Source organism: Anas platyrhynchos, chromosome 5, assembly GCF_047663525.1.
Source record: "Anas platyrhynchos isolate ZD024472 breed Pekin duck chromosome 5, IASCAAS_PekinDuck_T2T, whole genome shotgun sequence".
Classification (NCBI taxonomy): domain Eukaryota; kingdom Metazoa; phylum Chordata; class Aves; order Anseriformes; family Anatidae; genus Anas; species Anas platyrhynchos.
Window position 1 is genome coordinate 7,222,334 of NC_092591.1, and position 19,117 is coordinate 7,241,450.

The 19,117-nt window shown below is 44.7% G+C and overlaps 1 protein-coding gene and 1 long non-coding RNA gene across 2 annotated transcripts in view; both read right to left on the reverse strand.

The window, feature by feature from the left end:
* The window catches only part of KCNH5 (potassium voltage-gated channel subfamily H member 5), a 154,419-nt gene extending 151,285 nt beyond the window's left edge, over window positions 1-3,134 (reverse strand). Inside the window, exon 1 of the mRNA XM_072038185.1 lies at window positions 2,916-3,134. Within this exon, the coding sequence (XP_071894286.1) occupies window positions 2,916-2,988 (73 nt within the window). The 5' untranslated portion in view covers window positions 2,989-3,134. The remainder of the gene's footprint in view (window positions 1-2,915) is intronic.
* A 2,978-nt stretch (window positions 3,135-6,112) lies between these two features.
* LOC113843865 (uncharacterized) lies at window positions 6,113-18,101 on the reverse strand. The gene is made up of 3 exons (XR_003497735.3): window positions 18,016-18,101; window positions 9,454-9,628; window positions 6,113-8,142 (listed from the first exon to the last, which is right to left on the reverse strand). It is a non-coding gene; the product is annotated as an uncharacterized lncRNA (long non-coding RNA).
* Between the last annotated feature and the right edge of the window lie 1,016 nt (window positions 18,102-19,117).

Below are 19,117 nucleotides of genomic sequence, written 5' to 3' on the forward strand. Positions count from 1 at the left end.
AGAGTGCACCGATCACCCCAAAGATAGGCCTGTGTGCCCAGAGGGCTTGTTCCCATAGTCCCAGGGCAGCAGTGGGGCTAAGGAGGGACCCTGCTCCTTCCTGAAGATTTTGTCTGCTGGGAGTAGAGCACAGTTGCAGGGTGGCCGGACAACTCGCAAAGCAGCTCAGAGCTTACTGTCCACCCCAAAATTATTTGGAAGCCACCTGCAAGGTGCTGCTGCCAGCCGCTGCTCTACAGCACTTGATAAGCTCCAAGGTCTGAAGTCACCTCCAAGAGGTCCCCCCAGCCTGGTGCCCGGACATCCCACCCTGTACCACAGCCACCCCGGCTCCTTCTGCACCACTCCTCGATGTTTCGCTCACGGCTGACCCACATGGAGCATTTCCCTCACGATTTTAATCTCCTCCATAGCCAAAGCTGGGGCAAAAAGGAAATGTTCACGACATTCCTGAACAACAAATCTCTAAATAATGCTGAAAATCACACTCTGCTCTTAACACCAGGCCGGCCATCACACTCACTGCACACACAGTTCCCATCAGATCCATTCCGACTTTCTGCACTTTAAAAATATTGCAACTTTGTCTATAAAAGCTTTGTTGTTCGGATCCATCTCTGCCAACTCTAATTTGTCTGCACCCGTGTTTCATTTTTGAAATCCATCGCTTTCATTTCAGACCTGAAGAAGAGCCTATCTGTCAAAATACCTAATTTTTCCCAGCTGTACCTGTTAGCCTAACAGAAGATATTACCTCTATCTACAAGCCTTCTCCTGGTTGTTGAGAAAAGATTTATGGACAAGAAGTGTGATGGGATTGTGTAAGTGTGAGAAATCTCAAAAGAGAGTGTTCTTTAACTAGGACAGACGATGGAAAGGCTTTTTTTAAGGATGCTGAAGATGTATTTTAAAAAAATATCATCATTCTTTCCTTTATCCTGTTCCTCAATTTGACGATGAAAAATCTCTCTGAAACTGGTGAATCCAATATAAAAACAAAACCCAGCACAGGGTCAGCAGACCAAATCCTAGCTTTCTACCAAGCACTGGCAGGAGATACTTGAACCAGATTTGCTCTAGTGGATACCATTAAGTTCGGATTAAACAGTGCTGAATCCAATGAAAATTACTATTTCTATAAAGGACAAATAAGGCTATGACCTGGATGACAAAAATAAGAACTAAATCATGTTCTAGGGTACAACACTGACCGCTAACATGAGTTAAAAACAGATTCCCAATCCACTTTTTGCTTCGTTGTCCAGTGGGACATATTTGCTTCCATAACATCACCCTTAAGCAGAGAAAAAGCGGAATGAGTGACCAGATCAGCACCATTTATATGCCCAAATTACGCCAGGTTAAAACCTGAGGGGGGCTAATGTGTTTTTAAAGTATAATGTTCAAAAGCCTGCTGAGGTTTTCTGGGTTTTGACATCTCAAAGCTTTACCGAGCTTTCGCTAGGGAGGACATGTGGTTCAATCAGAGCATGACACAAAAGCATGGTGCTCCCACACCACGGTCCCAGCTCTGTCCCCAGCTTGCCACAAGACCCTGGGAGAACAACTGCGATGCCCAAAGCCCCTTTTACACCAGTTTTAAGAACATGTTGGCAACACCTTTGTGTGTCTGCTTCCACAAGGGGCTGTAAAGTGTAATTAAGTTCCACTTTGAAATTATCAGAGGGAAAGTGCTATATTAAAGTGCTATATAAAAACCCTATTAATTAAGCTTGCATTTAATATTCAGGTAAATAAATACACTATTGCAGGAAATTAGCTTCTAGTGATTGTGCAGCTACAGAGCTTGACAGAGCTGATGGGGTCAATCAAAAGTTGATGTCTTAATGCAACATTTTAAATTCCAGGTCCTCAGTTGCTCACGAATTCACTACTTCCCATCAAAACCAACCCAAGCCAGCACACCAGACTGCGTTAGTACAAACGGGAGGTAAATCCAGACTGGTGCAGTGGAAAGGTGGAAGGAAACACTTTTCAGCAACGTTTCACATCACATTAGTGTCTCGATTAATAATGCATGCAGAAACTTCTGTCCACGCTCTGTTCTGCCCACCTTTCCCATTCCCACTCTCATGCAAGGCAGGGACGGACTGCCCATGAAGAAACCTTTCAGCAGATGCAAAGTTGAGGTCTTTTACCAGACTTAACTCACAGAAACACTTATGTTTGCGTAGTTCTGTGCCAGTGCAAAAACTAGCTAAAACCAGAAGGTAAGCAGCACAAAACCTGCCTAAAGCAGCATCTACATTCACACACCTATAGAGATGCCTGCAGGCACACCGTAACTTTGACGGAGCTGTGCACAGCGCTCGTGGCCAGTGCTTTGCAAGGGGCTGGAAGGGGAAAGCAAGCCCCAGCAGCGGGGAATTATTTTCTACCCGTGTGGTTCTGAAGCAGTCCCGTAACCGCTCGCCCAGCGGAGGAGCGGCACAGCGGTGACTGCAGGCACTTCTGCCAGCTTTCTCCAGGCACAGGGTTTTACCAGCGCCCCAGCCACAGGCACTGCCTCGTCCTCTCTCCCGGCACCGTCGCCACACGCTTTAAAGTGAGACAGAATTGCAAAGACTTCGAAACGCCGAATGAGACAACGCAAACCCGAACATTGGGGAACCAACGAATGAGAAAGAGGGGAAAAAAAAAAAACACCCGGCGAGCGGAGAGAAATGACAAGGGGTAACCCTAACTCCCAGAAAGGGCTCACACCAACACCTGCTAGAGACCCGCTGCCTGCAGCACCGACGGCGGGGTGAGAAGGGAGCCGGGGAGGGGGGGACAGGGCAGGGAAAAGCTGGGGCAGGGAGCTTGAGGGACGGATGGACGGACGGAAGGATGGATGGACGGAGGGAAGGAAGGATGACGGACGGCCGCCTAAAAGCGGGGATGCTCCTTCTCACCGCTGGAGCGCCGGACGATGTTCTCCAGGAAGGTGTTCTGCGGTGCCACCAGCCCTCTCTTGCCCCCCGGCATCCTGCAGCGCCGGGCTCGGGGGCCGGGGGTGCGCGGCAGCGGCTGCAGCGGCGGCGGCAGCAGCGGCGGGGGGGGGCCGGCGGCGGCTGCTGCGCCCGGTGCCCGTGAGTCGCGCAGGGGCGGCCGCGGCCGCTCATGGTAGTGGCGCCCCCGCGGCGGCTGCAGCGCGGACTGGGGCCGCGCCGCGCACGGCGCCGCCGAGCGCCGCCGCCCGCCCCCCGATTCCACCCCCTCCCTCGGTTGATGTGTCCCCCCCCCCGCGCCTGCGCCGCCCGCCCGGGCCGCCCCGGGCCCGATATGGATGGGAGGAGCCGCGGTGAGATGAACCGAGCCGGGCTGAGCCGCCCCGGGATGCCCCCCGTGGGGTGTCCTCCTCCTCTGCGCGCTGGGTGGCTCTCCAAAACCCCTCCGTCTAAGTTTTCCCCCTGAGCCAAACCCCCCAAAAAATCAGCAAACCCAACACTAAATCCCCGGTTTTGCTTCTCTCACGTATTTATTAAGACGGCGTTCCCATGTGTTTTGGGGAAAAATGATCACAAAGTGCCACATCGCATAATTTGTGCGCAAATAACCACCGTAAAGCGCACTGAAACGTGTTAAAACGCCAGCCTTGCGTGAAGGCATCAACCGTTTGGGGAGGATTCGTCCCTTTTTCAGGGAGAGCGGGTGTGAGGGGGAGGCAACAGGAGGTGGATTTGGGGCTGGAGCCCTCTACTCTGTCATTTTATCCAGCTCCTGTGCCGGAGCTCCGAAGGAGCTCAGCGCAGACACCGCACGCTAACTGCTGCGTAAGCTCTTCCCCACTCTTGACCCCGCCGCATTTCTCCCTCCAGCCTTTTCATTACTCACACGGCGTCTTTTCAAGATACGGACAGGAAAATCCTGGAAGGAAATTCTCCACCTCTTGCTTCTGCCTCTGCTCATTTTGCGCGCAGCTACAGGCTAGCAAGGATCGTGGAAGGAAGCGAGAGATGGAAACCTGCTATTAGCTTGCCTAGGCAATCTCTGCACAGCATGTCCCAGTGCGCTGCTCTCTCCCACCTGCTTCCAGCACCCCCCTTTCCCATACTTGGTCCAAAAAGTTGCACTGAGGTCTCCTGCACCCATCCACTAAGTTAAGCACACGTTGCAGAGCCAGGACTGCTGCTGCTGCCAGCCTGCCCACAGACAGCTGCTGAAAAGCAGAGCTCTGGTTCTGCTTTCATTTAAATCAATGCAAATCAGGAGCAGCTCTATTACAATCACCTCGCGAATGCTGATCTAAAACCACTTTGCGAGGTGAACTATTTGTCAAACACTGGCTCCCCCCCAGCTCTGAAATCTTCAGGGCTTTCCTTAGTGGTGTGGTTTGAAAGATGCTCCTGCTGAGCTCTGCCCCAGATCCCAGGGAACTTGGCTCCCGCTAACCGGTGGGTGGAAGCAGCACCTTCCTTTCTTTCAAGTAAGCAGGAGACACATAAAGACGTCTGTTCACAGGCAAATACCGTGTGACCGACCTGTCTGGGCAGTATTTATCAGACCTCTGCTCACCAGCTCCTGCTGTTCCACCCAGTTTGAATTATTATATTCATTTTGCATCCTTGCTTTGAAACCTAGATTTCCCTTCCTGCCTCAGATACACAACATTTTATCAATGCATCGACCCCTTTCTTATCGACCCTTTCTACTAAACATCTCCATCACTTCCATGTAGGCAGCAACAAACTCCAGAGGACACCTCATTTTTTTCCTGGAGCACTGGATGAGGCTAAAGATAACCTTGAAAATAAGAGTCTGATAAGGAAAGCAAAGTGGGAACTGCAAAGAGATTCTCATCTACTTTTTTGGCTCTTCAGACTGTGCTTGCAGACAGCATTATGCCACCACCATGCAGGAAGCTGTCGGAAAGATCTGAGGTCAGTGTAAGTAGGAAAGAAGCAGTTGAGCAATTTCTTAACCAAAAATGCCCCGGTCACAACCAGCTGTTCTTAAACATGGCAGAAAACCTACTGTGGTTCAAAATGCCTTTTTTTTTTTTTTTTTTTTTTTTTAACAAACACAAAACAGAATTATTTAAGTCAACACAGTTGGAGCTTTAGGGAACTAATAAGTTTTAAAAACATTTTTAAAAGTCTGACCTAAATGTAACCACACTCCTGATGGAAGATCAGCACTTCCCCCCTAACTTTCAAACTTGGTTTCTTTAAGCACAGAAACAAGCTTTCCTAAGTGGTGCTAAAACAAAATGAGCGCATTGCTGTACCAGGATAAAAGAGCAACCACGATTGCTTCCTTTTCTTCTTCACCATTTCTTTTCCTCTGCAATTTCAAACACCTGTTTGGTGTGTTTTATGTCTTTACTTGTACTCCTACAAGAAGCCCAATACCCCATACCTACTGAGCAGCGGGCAAACATCAACTCACACAGCGAGCGGACACAGCACACGCTGCGAAGCTCAGCTACACCTGGTGAAGAGCTGACCCTTTGAATCTAAACCTAAAAAACAGGCTTATTTTACTTAAGGGAGTACTAACCATTTCAAAAATGGTTTTTCACAGAGCTGTGAATGTATTTTCCACAAATGTATGAACAAAGAATCCTCACCTTGGACCCAGGGGGCACCTAGAAGAAGAGGGAGCCATAGGCCAGCACTCACAGGTCAGACACTGTTCTCTGATGAGCCACCCCAATGCCCCAGGTCATTAAAAAATATGAGCTGCTGCTGAACCTTTCACAGCATTGCTATTGCTGTCGGTGTTTGTACATAACAAGGACTCGGGTTCCCTGGGAGCAGCGTGGGCATCCACCAGGAGCCGCCCATGTAGGTTTCAATGCCCTGTGAGCAGGACTGAGGGATGGGATGCCCTTGGCAATGCTCAGAGCTGTTTTCTAGCCCAAATGCACACAGAAAACTTCCCAGTCTGAAAACAGTAATCAGAGTGAGCACAAGTTTTAGTTGTAAGCAATGGGATTTGCACACATCAGTCTATGATCTCCAAAACTAGCAGTGGTTGGTTTCCGAGGGATTTGTGTCTTGTGACTTAGGGGTATATTGCTGAAACAGAGACTCATGTGGGAAACAGGGGAGAAGTCTGAGGCATGCTGTCTGCAAGTAAAGCAGGCAGAATTTGCTCACTGAAACCCAGAGAATCTGCACATTAGAACACAATAGAAAATACCTTTTGGTATCTGATGAGGCAGGAGTTCCTCAAAAAATCTTGCACCGTGGTTAAAGCATGTCTGCTGCCACACACTAGAGTGAGACAACAGGTAGGCCCACTGTGCACCTTTCTTCTCCTCAGTGGGGAGTAATATAAGATCATTCTCTTTTATTTGTTCCAAAAACCTGCCCAAGAAGCGTGCATGGGACTCACTGAAAATTGGTATGAGGCAAGCATCTCTAAGCCCACTGTCCCTTCGCCATTCAGGTGAAATCTGAGTTCTGAACTCACCAGGGGCGTGCTAGAGATCATCTTCGACATATGACAGAATTACTTGGTTTTTTTTTGACTACAGACTTCAGAAAGGAGGAAATAACTCTGCACATAGAGGTTTTAAACAGCTGACAATAACCAAGGTAATAGCTGGCAATACCAAGAATACTTAGGAGGGAAAAAAAAAAAAAAAGTGTGAAGAGGGAATACATTACAGCTTCTTTCCTATTTCTTTATCTTTTGTTTCTTTTCCCTTTAGAAATTTGAAAAAGTGGTTTGACAGACAGAAAATCAATAAAAGCCCAACAAAAGTTGTTGCTTTTGATATAAAAATAAAAATTGAGGAAAATATTGATGAAAACTCAGAGCCAAAGTACTCACTGGTATCCGATTTGGCACCAGTGAGAATTCTTCCTTCTCTGTTGTGTCATACAAGTTAAGTCTCAACAACCTGACCCAGAGGTTATGGATCTCCCATCCCTTAACATATTTGGCAGACCAAGGCAAAGGGATGCAGAACTGAGATGCTCACAGCATTCAGAGAGGGTTGGGTAGCTGAGGCAAGCACACAGGAATTTGGAAGAATTAAGACTTTCTGTGTATCGTGCATCTAGGATGCACTCAGGATAGTGCTCAGTGAACGGGTAACTCAGTGATTCCCCTTTACATTTCTCATTCAGCATGGCCCTGTGCCATTTTGCTGGGATCCCAGCCAAACTCTGCTCAGGCATGGAGTGATTCATTTCTTCGTGGTGCTCTTCACTAATCTCCTAGTGCTTGGTAGGCATCAGTGAATTTCTGCATTTTTCCTTGTCATAGAGGGATCAGACAGGAAATGGGCACAGTGAGATTAAGGTCAAAATCAACCTGAAGTAAAAATCAACCAGTGTCCAACCTGAGACATCCAGCTTATGGAAAAGACCAGAGCAGGGGGCTCTGGACACCAGGCTCAGGTTACTCTTGCAGCTTCATGGAAGAGCCCTGTAACAGATTCAAATATAGGTCTTGCTTACTTTTAGCATGAGACATTTTAAGGACCTTGCCTTATTGCTTCACACCTTTCATTTTCACTAGCATGCACACCGAAGTTGTAACAGGCCAAAGGTGCAGAGACACTGCAAGCAAGTGAGGGAGATGTACATACACACACATATACAAAACTCTGTGTGGAATGTAACTGGAAATTGTGTCACAATGAACATACATAAGGGAAGAAGTAATTATCACATAGGTATAGCTTCTCTTTGGTGTACATGACTTAGAAATCCCAACTTTACTTTTCCACAAACTTTTCTTAAGCAGAATCTGAGGCTTGGGAAGAAAAGCCTGAGGAATAGTCTCATTTTATGATCATCGTTTTTCATATTTCACCTGCAAAGTCTGTGCTTCTGTTATCATCAGACCAGCTGTGCAGTCACAGGGAGCCATTAGAGCTTCCGAAATGACCTCAAGTAACTTCTAATTTAACCATGCCAAAACTTTCAAAGTCCATTATCACAGCACCAGGCAGGTTCTGCAAGGTCCAAACCAAGACGCCTGTGGAGCTTCTTGCAGGAAAGCAGGGAATTTCCTTCTCTTCAAGGGCACAGATTTCATATTTCTAATCCTGCAAGGAAAATTTTGCAGATGCTGCAGCACATTCACTGCTAGAAAAACAGGTCCCATCCTTCAGGAGAGAAGAGGTAGGAATCTCAAACTTCTGTTTGGAAACGTGAGGAGGACAGAGTCCTCTGAGGTAACCTAAAAAAAAAATAAAATAGTAAGGCCAGTACCACAGGATGGCAGCTTGTAACTGCCTAGAGTGAGGTTTGGATAGATTGGATGCAGTCACAGAAGTCAATGGTGTGAATGGCCCAGTAGGCCAAAAGGGCACATGGAATAAGGGGAAGAAACATTACTCCAGCGTAAGGACAGCAAGTGTCAGCAGTGAGGTTAATCACATGGGGCTCTTATGGGCCCACGCAATTTCCTCTTCCAGCTTTTCTTCCTGAGAAATAAAGCAATTGGAATCAATAATTTATTGTCTGACTTTGCAGAGAGAAATCACCGGATTAATTACAGAAAGCCAAGAAAAACAGACTGATGTCCTCCACTTGCCTTTTTTATTTATTTATTTTTAGGAGAAAAATATTTCTTTCCACAAATAAGTAAGGCCTGAAATAACAACCTCCTGAAGATATGATTACAGAACATCCCTTTACCTTAAAAATCATACTCTTTGAGTTATTTCTGCCAATAGCTGAATCATCACAGAAAAGGTTCAGGTTGGGAAACAATCCACAGTTGTATCTCCACAGATATGTTTTGTACTCAAAGTAGTGTCCAGCTAAAAAACACCTCATGGGGTGGGTGTTGGACTGCTTGGACTAGCAATAAACCCCAGATGCCTCATTGGTGGGAAACTCAAAAAATGTTATCCTAACAGCAAAAAATGGAGAAATTGTCAGGCAGTAGTGGATGAAAGTCTTGGTTAAGTCTTACAGAGACCCCAAAGAGTATAATATCCCCTTTTGCACTCCCATAGGTCTCAATCCTACCTACAGGAGCTGGGGTGCTATTAAATGAATAGCTGGAAATACACCACACTCTTCTGCACCCAGGACCCCACAAAAGGGATAAAAGGAAAGCAAGCACCCTACTGGAAGATGGAGCCATTTGCTTCATCAGAGCTAGTTTTCAGGCTTCCTGCACTCAGGTGTGGATAGCTTCATAGCTATGTGACCATGTTTCCAGGCTTTTTTTTTTTCCCCTGGGGGTACTTCCAGGGGAAGATGCTTTTTTGTTTGTTTGTTTAAAGAAGTTAAAGCTGGAATTATGTGTAATCCTATGGCTCCAGGAGCTGGGGCCCTAGGTCTGATGTTGGCTCTTTTATTTTGTTGAATCTTTTCTCTTTCCACACTTAGCAGCATGCACTTATGGAAAGCCACCAGGCAAGCTGCACTGGCCAGAGGGAGGACAGAGCAAAGAGCCATAAGTGCTGCTCACAGCAGGATGGCTGGAGACAGACCTTTACTTCATTCTCCTTCCCAGAGGCAACACATTTATTCCTACCTTCAACACTTCCTTCACCCCCATCTCTGTGCAAGGACATCACATTCTGGAGCCTCTTCTGGAACAGGCAGGGGCTACATAAAAGCCTTCTCCAGAACTAGAAGTCCATGGTTTTCATCACACTCTACTTGTGTAGGAACATCTTCACGAGCTTAAGAGCTGTGCCTCAAGTACCCTAGGAAAAAAAAGAAAAAAAGAAATCAAGATTTTTTGGCAGCTGAAGCATCGACATAAATGGATGACATTAAATTGTCCTGAAAATTATAGACTTAAAAAATAGAAATGCTTTAAACATGGCTTTTGCTTCTAATTTGGCAGTCTAAGTTAAACATTTTATATGTTTTGGGTAAAAAATGTTATTATATTAGTGACACAGTTAAGAACAATGGGTCTTTCAATTTTAAACCATTTATATAGAATTGTATTAAAAAAATTGTCTTTGAGAAGGAAATTACTTACACTGGGGTTTAGCTCAGCCACGGCTTTCGGTAGAAATAGTCATTAGAACTCAGCATGGGGGTAAATTTTGAATTTAAACATACTTGCTAAAATTTATATTGCTGGAAAGCCAGAAAGTTTCAGAAATGAAAGTGCTGTACCTCTATGTACGTGTTCCTACGTGGTTCAATTAGAGGTTGACAAGAGACAGGCAAAAAAGTGTTCTTCTATAGGTAGAAAATTTAGACAGAACAGTCAGGCTAGCAATAATTAAATAAATATATAAATAAAAATCACCCAACAATCAGACCCAAATCCTCTTACTGCCAGCCTGATGAAGATGGAGAGAAGGATGACACCACATGCATGCTTGCACCAACCCTTGGTCACCTGCCCACTCTCTTCACAGACACCAGTTCGGCACGGAAACTTTAATTTCAGTTTATGGGTAGCAAAACTGAATACCCATGGATGCACCACATAACTGAGGAACCCCCATGCCAGAAGGCAGCTGAACATTGCCCTTACCATACATGTTAGTCCTCAATTTATGTCTAACTTAAATAAGAGAAAAAACAGATTAGAGAATCCCTTTTCCTAACTCCTAAGTCAAAACATCTGCAGGATAATGACACAAATTCCCCAGTAAACATTTAATTCAGCTACACAGTCTTGCAGCAGGTAAGTTTTCCACTAAGCCCACAGCTAATATGGCTCACGCAGTTTAGCTGCCCAGGCTTAGGATGAGTGCTAGATGGCTCTCCTTTTTCTTCTTTAGATTAATTCTGTGCAAATTTTCATATTTATTTTCACAGAAATAAGTCCTTAGGTTGGTATGTTTGTATCCTGGGTTCAGTTAAGATGTTGACTCTTCAGAAAATTTGAAAAACTTAGCATGGAATTGCCTCTTTTTAGTCCAGTTAATCTCAACCCATCACCTCACTGGAGATGTTTTCTCGCATTAAGTTTTATTAGGGTTTGCTGCTGGCTCTGCAGAAACCATAACATGAACACAGAATCTGCTGACACACAAACCTTTCATAACAAGTGACACAGCTGCTACTCCAGCACTTCTTTGGAAAGCAGTAACATCTTACATGACTAATTGATTAGCACGGAAAAGGTGTCTCTAATTTGCTGTTTTATTGGATACACAGAATAATACAGCTCTTCACTAACAGGAGCAGTTCCAACAGATGAGATGTAGTTAAACTGTAGCTCATATGAAGTTATATATTGAAGGGCACTAAACTGCCTTAAAGAAAGGATGTTCCAAAGCATTGACCATGAAACTTTGTGTGTGTGTGTATATATATATACACACACACACACACACTTCCAGATGTTCCTGTTGATTCCCTTAAGAGTACAAACACACCAGATAAGCAATGGAAGCTAAAACACACTTTTGTTTTTATATTGAGTGGCCAGTCTGAAGACTACAGATCTCATACTGCCTGCAGCACCTTTAGACTATGGAAGAGGTCCTAAAATGTAGCATCCTTCAACCAAGCCAAGTCTCTGCAGCTGGAGCAATGACAGGGACCCTTCCTGGACCAGGACAAGCATCCCAACCCCCAGGAGACCAGAGCTGCCACCACTCTGTCTAAAACTGCAGCCGCAGATGGTGACAGGCCATGACCATTCCTCAAGACCTTCTTATTGCTTTAGAAAGGTGCACAAGAGCAACAAAGGGCCTGCACCACACCTGGGTCTCCTTTTGGGCCTGGCACAAAGTGAGACATCAAGACCAATGCATACATACATACATGCACAGGGAGCTGCTCCTGGGCTTGGGCCTGAGTAACTCAAGACCATTTTTGGAAGAGATCTGCAAGCATCAAAGTGGGGTTTAATTTTGTTACTTGACTCCTGGGCTCAAGTCAGACCCATGTATTAGCCCTCTTTCACGCTTTGGAAATCCCGACTAAGAACTTTAAAATGCACTAGCTAAAAAACAGGCTGGGGGAAAAGAAGAGGCGAGGAAAGAGACTCTCAGATTTCTTTCTGTCAGTGGATCTGCTCCAACCTGCTCCCTCCCCTCCGCTAACTGCTCTCCTTTTTTCATTTACATGGTCCTCCTGTGCTGAAGGCTTGAATGGGAGACTCACCTCTGAGCATTTGGGTTTTAAAAGTAGCAAACAATCACCGTTGACCTTGAGCAGATAGTCAGATATATATGGAGATAGGAGCAGATTTCAAGGAGAAGCTATTGGAGCAATTACCTTTTAGTAACTTAACCTTTGACATCTTTAAGCACTTCATTTACTCATGAAGGCAAATCTACAATCTGATACCAGCAATTAAAACTAAGCAGCTTCTTAGAGTGCGCTGATGGGAGCCTGGCCTGGCCTTCTAATGCAGAGTTGGCACTTAAGGAACGATTTGTGATCCCCCAGGACCCATTTAGCAATGCAGAGCTGTCTGCTAAGATCCAAAACAAACTGTGCAAGCAGGCAAAGGTCAGAACCCCCAAGCAGCAGCAAGTTGGTCACCCAAGCGTTTGTACCTTCCTTGGGATTTCCTCCAGCCAGGGAATGCCCTGTAACCGCCACTCATCCATTCTTTCATGCAGGGAACACAAATGGTGAGAAGTCCTTCTGCACCAGTACAGGATTTTCTTCCCCTCATGAAGTGGAAATAAATCAGCTTCATGCAGAAGAGTTGCATCAGGTCAGAGAGCAGCACAGCCCCTAAAGGTCAGTGGGGCAACATCAAAGCAACCTGGGCACTTCAGAAATGTCACCACTACAAATTTCCCACTACCAACAGAGAAGATTTGGGATGGGCACCCTGGGGAACATACTGACTGAATGGACTTACCATCAGGGTAAAAGCTTGGGAAGCATCTGACCCTCCTTGCTTCAGGCACCATCTAAAGAGAGGTGCCATAGAAACATTCCTCCCCTTATCACCTGCAGGTTTCCAAAGTTGCATCAATTTCTCAGGCAAAAAATATGTTTTACTTTATAAACTCACTTCATAAATTCTTACCTTTGCTACAGGACTGGCCGTACTCAGTTGTATCCCTTCCACCTTTGCTCTTGCTAGATAAAAATGAACCAGACTCCTCTTGCCTTTTCTTTTATGATAGGGGTATTAAGAAGCTCAGGGGAAGGAAGATGCTGTGTGCCACTGATCCAATTAGAATTCCTCTTATCTGACCATGGGGGACCAAGATTGCTCACAGCATCCCAGATGCACTGGCAGGCAAAAGCTCTGCTACAGCTAGAGCTACTCGTTTGTTTACTTCATTTCAAAACCGTAACTGCTACTTCATTTTGGAAGAAATTAAAGGTATTAGGTTATTTAAGACCCATTTTAACATAAAGAAGGTAATTAAATCAACTTCTCAAAACTTAGAGCATCTGTGCATTTTTAGCCAACAATTCATTTTGATATTGCTTTATGAAAGCAATTCTCCTCAGCCGTACTGCCTAATTGTGTAGCATTTATTTTCAAATGCAGCTCAGGTTAACCATAGACAGTAGAAAGCACTTCACTTAAAACATCTATCTAACTGCTTGAGTGTGGCAAGAGCACAGAAAAGGCTACAGTTTTCCAAATCCACACATGAAGAGGAAAAAGTTGCTTTTTAACCAGTGCTATAAGCATCAAAAATACACATCTCCCTCAGAACATGTGTAAAGAGTCCCACATACAGGAGTATGAGTGGTTGTAGCCATCGTAATTATCTCTGTAATAAATGCTACTTTCATTTTCAGCAACCACAATTTGTGTTTGCACTGTTGCTCCTTGCTACAGCCTTTTGCATTCAGTAATCAAACAGCTCGGGGCAAGGTTTTGTCCATAATGAAGAGCAGCAGTTGACTCTGTATTGCAGAATCTAATTTCTGTCAGAAAAAAAATATAATTGCAGCCTTACTTTAATTTATGGTTTGAAAACTGGAAGTCATCAATATAAACCAATTTGCACCAGAAACACTTATATTTTTCAAGTGCTGTTTGAGCTACAGATCATGCAAAAATCATCTGGATCTTAATTATATCAATCTCACTTATCTTCGTCTCAAGTGAGACATAAGCTAGACAAAGAAAATATAATAGACTTATACAGTTACTAATTATAAATCTTCTGGAAAAAACAGGGCCTAATCTTACTAATTTGCAGGATACAGGATTCCAGTCTTGCTGTTTTCAATCAAGCAAGTTTGAGATTTCTCTCTGCTAGGAGCAGAAATGCACATTTAATCAGCATAAACCTAATGCCCCCTGTTGGTTATATATAGCTAAATACATGGCATATACACGTAGGATTCCTCCAGCTCCTACTGCTAAACAAATGCGGTGTACGGAACATTTTAACTCTTACATTGGCAGAGGGATTATGCTTCAGGCTGACCTGAAGGCATTCCTCATGTCCTCTATGACAAAGGAGCCCCATCCTCGTACATGGGAAGCTTTTGTGTCTGTCCCAGCGATGGGAGCACCCTGCAATGACTTGTCCTGAGGCACGGAACCCACACATGGCAAACTGGAGCCATAGGGCCAGGGCCCTCTGGGTTACCCATTAGAGAAAGCAAAAAAACGCTAATTTGGGGTCGGTTATTTCAAAGAAACAAACAAAATGTTATTTTCTTAAGCTTTTCTGTAACACTTTTTGATAGTTTCTGAGGAGACACTCAAGCTGAAAACTAATAGCATCTTCAGCTGGCTAACTTTTCTGTAGTCACTTTAAAGGGCAATTCCATGTTTAGGATAAAAAAAAAAAAAGCTACAGGAATAAACAAATAAATGTTACTTTTTCACCAAAAATTCATTGGCCAATAGGACGTTTTCTGTTGAGTGAAGGTGGGGTGAAGCTCTTTGCCCAGCTCTGGACAGCACAAAATGCTGAGATGACTGCTACCTGAGATCCCAGGAGCAGCAGCAGAGATAACAACCCCAGATAATAACCCTAGAGGTGGGAATCACTTCTGCAGGTGGCAGGAGGTCCTTTGTGCCCATCTCTGGCCTTTCAGCAAGGACTCCTGCCAGGTGCCTACAGCTGCATGCTCCCTGGCCCTCCTAGATAACAGATGTGTCAACAGAGGACGGTGCCAGGCTGATCCCACATGGCTGGCTGAGCATCTGTCCATCGGAAAGGCTGTGTAGAAGTATCACTCAGTATGGAAGTGATAAACAGCTTACACCTACAGAGCAGAGTAAAACACAAAGACCATTGCCTTGTCTTGACCTGGAAACAGCATCAGAATTGGAGACGCACAGCAGGAACTGTTGTCCTTCCACATTTTGCTGCAAATTGTGCCTTCAAAGTGTGGAGTATTTGTGTATTTTTGTGCAATTAAAGAATTTGTGTGGAGTGCTGTGACATCTATTCTTCGAGCCTGCAATGCCACAGACTCCTGCTTCATCAGAAAGGTGACCCAGAGCTGGTTATCAGCAAATGACAGCCTTTTCCTGCAGACATATGTGGTCCCCACTGTGCAGATGGCTGAACTGCCCAGGGCCTCAGTGACTTTGTGTTATGCTGTGAAGCTACAGCAGAGCCAGGAGCAGGAGGCATAAGTCCCATTTTGTTCCTTTACCTTAGCTTCTGGAGCCACTGCCTCTCACTGAAGGAATCTTGCCTCTGTCCTCGGGTTAAAAGCATACCAGTGACATTGGGATTAGAACTCAGTAATAATCTGTTTATGAAATGACAGAATATTAAAATGCATGGGAATGCCACAGGCATTTTGTGACTGCTGCTAGCCCAGCAGAAGCCTACTGCTGAGCAATCGTGGCTGTACCTTGGGCTATTCCTTCACTATTTCCAAGAAAATGGAAAGCAGTCACATACACAAACAAAACTCCCTCAGCTATGCCATGCCCAGCTGAAACCAGGACCTTTAGCTTGTCCTGTTTGAAGAACAGCAGAGTTATTTCTTACTGGGGGTCGCCTTAACTCTCTGCAACTGGCTGGCAGAGCCACTACTACCCCTGATGGGCACAGCTTTTTTTTTTTCAAGCCACCCATTTCAGGTCATGCCACGTTGTAAGTAGAAGCAGGTCCCTGTGGCAGCAAGTTCCCCAGGCTCCCAGGACAGGAGCCTGTGAGCCCCCCAGGTGCCACCAGCCCCTCAGTGCCATGCAGGGCACCACATGTCACCCGAGACTGGAGGTACCAAAACTCTCCCTGACCATGAAAAGTCTCTGGAGCTGGGGCCTTCTGCATATCCACAACAGCCATTGCCAGTGGCATGGGGATGCTCTTCCTGGGCACAAATCCCCTCAAGAGCTCAGCAGGGGAATGGGACATGCAGCTGCTGCAGTGCTGGTGAAAACAGGCCAGCTTTACATGGTTTTTATTATTATCTATAAAATTTACCAAGGAGGAGATTGGGATAGTGTTCATTCAGTCACCAAGCTCTCATCCTACCTTGACAGAGGGGCATCAGGTGCAGGTTTCAATATTGCACCCTGGGAGCAAATGTCTGCAAGCAAAGCCTCAGAGTATCAAACCTTGAGTCACCTCCATCCTCTGCTGGGTTTGGCCAAAGCCAAGGATCAAACTCAAAGTTCCCTTCCCGTCTCTGGCATAGATTAGCTGTGCCAGAAGTGTAGGTGATAAAGCATAGGGTTCCTCAGTTACAACAGCATGCACACACACACACACAAGGCATGGCTGAAATTAGGGTTTAACATATGGGCGATTCAGAAGCAAGCTTTAAGAATAACTTTGAATCAAAAGCAGCAAAGAATAATCATGGATACAACTTTGAAATACCCGGTTGTTCCTTCATCAGAAGGAAGCGTAGTCTCCTCTCTGCCTTCAAGCTGAAGCAGCCTACATTAGATGGCTCTTTGGGCATTCACTATCAAAACGTATACCTTACTATGAACCAGCATTATATGGATAGAATTAAATGTCATTTCAGGTTTTTTAATAGAGATTTGTGGGTCTTTTTATTCTTCCATGCATTCCCCCTCCCATCATTTTAAAATAAATTCAAGAAAACTCATCAGGAGTAGAAGAAAGGGGAAACAGTGAGAGGAGCAATTGAATTTAAGTGATTTATATAATACAGAGTGACTTTATTCTGTGCTGGTGAGCCTGATGTTAACCTTGTAAGTAGCCCTTTGTGACCCCTAGGACCACGAAGATAAGAAAAGCAATGCTTTTAAAATAAAAATGTGGGTTACATCTCAAAGATTCACACAAATCCTCCTTTGAGACTGGAAGAAGGGAAGGAGAATCCAGCCAAAGAGGAGCTTAAAAAGCACATGTGATGCACTACAAATCTGTGTGACCGCTTAACAAAATTGGAAGAAAGAGAGCAGAGGAACACCTGCAAAGCAGCACTGAAGATTGTGTGTAATGCAAGCAAGCGATGGAGAAACTTCTGTAGCCTTTAAGGACTTCAAGTGAAACGCAGAATGCTCAGAGTTGGCTTGCCTTGCTCTCTGCTTGATTTGAATTTCAAGCTCTGATGTACAAAAAGCTTTGTCTCAATGAAAGGTTTTGAAGTCCTGCAGGACTGACTGCCTGGATGGTTTTGCTTTGAAGCTCTCTAAAGCCTCTCCTGTCATCGCTGTTTCACATTAAAATATATATTCTCCATTGCAGGACCTTGCAAAGAGATTTTCAGCTGTTCAATTCCCTTCCACACCCCCAGTCACATTGTTTTCTTCAGGATCTAAGAATATGCAGATTTAATGGAGAGATCTTTAAAAAATAATGCTTTCCTTACAGGAAACAATAAGCTAAAAGTCATTTGTTGTCTCCTGCTGGCAGATTTTTGCCAACAAGACAAGAAAACATAGAATGATCAGAATACTGCATGCTGGAAAGCAGGATTGTCTGCCTGTTGTAAACCACTCTTTTGTCCTGGTTACATCAGGTCTCAACATTTTTCTCCATGATTTCAGCTGCCTTCCGGTCAACTCTCAAACTCAATTCCACAAACAGAGCAAAAGACAGCAAAGGTAGGTGGTGGTTAGCATCACCAGGCTCTGCTGTTTCCCTGAGCCCTGTATTTCAGATTCCTGGCCCTCACCTGAGACCTCTCCCTGCCAGGCTCCAACAGCCCCTGCATCGTCCTGGCTACCACAGGATAAGTTTGCCTCTGCTTTCTTTTTGCAGCCTTTTCATTGTTTCACCACCCCCATAGCACTACTCACCTCACTCTCCTTCTGCTTTCCTCCTGTTCATCACTTAAACTCCTGATCTGTTGCCTCTTAAACCTTTCTTTTTAGACGTAACAATCTTCACCTGCCTCTTCTGGCAGTTATTTTGGGATCACCTGTGACCCTAAACTCAATTCTTCATCTTGGTCCTCTCTATAATTCTGTCTGTCAAGAGCTGCAATTTCACCCTGAAAGACCCCAAAGTGAGCAATTCCCCTATGCTGCAGTCTCTTCTCACATGGGCTATCACAGCCCTATTTCTTGTTGAGAACAAGAAATTCATGTTTAAAAAAAAACAACAACAACAAAAAAACAACTTCCAGAGTCAGCTGAGCCCTTCAACCTTCAAATTAACATACCTATTCCAAACAGAGGTCATTCTCTGAAGACCTATATATATTTCTTTTCTGCTATACCCTCTTCATTTTATTTCTGGAAGCTTTGTGTTGACTTTGACATGTGTTTAAAGAACCACATTTGCAAAGGTGTGAGCAGCATGTCAGAATCACAACACACCTTTCTTAAAACAGATTCAGCAGTGCCCACATTTAGATCTATCATGGCATAGTAGAAACACTACAGCTTCATTGTCAGTAACACACACACAAGGAGGGAACGGGTCTGGTTTCTTGCTCAGCCACCTCTGAATGTGCAGCCAGAACGGCCAAGAAAGCATTTAGGTGGGTCAAGTCTTCAGTCTGGTATATGCCTTGAATCGATAGTGAAATGCATTACCTGTCCTAGCAACACACTCCTTCTTCAAAGTGTAGTGAAGATTTTTTTTTTTCCAAAGGATATCTTCTCCTGGCCATTCAATACAAATAATGAAGAATCATAGACTCCATTTTAAGCATTAGTACAACCAATGCAAGTCAATATTAAAGAGTCAGAAGGGCATTTATATCCCTGTAAACAGATAATTCAGTTAACAGACTGATTTTGAATTTGTTGTTTTCCTACATAATTGTTTTCTCACTTCTTTTTGTCCTAGTTTTTTGTCTATCTTTCAAGTAAATAGAGAAACACAATGGATTCTGAAAACTGCACTACACTTGAATGAACCAGCAAACTCACCTAAGGGTATGATGTTTTTCCA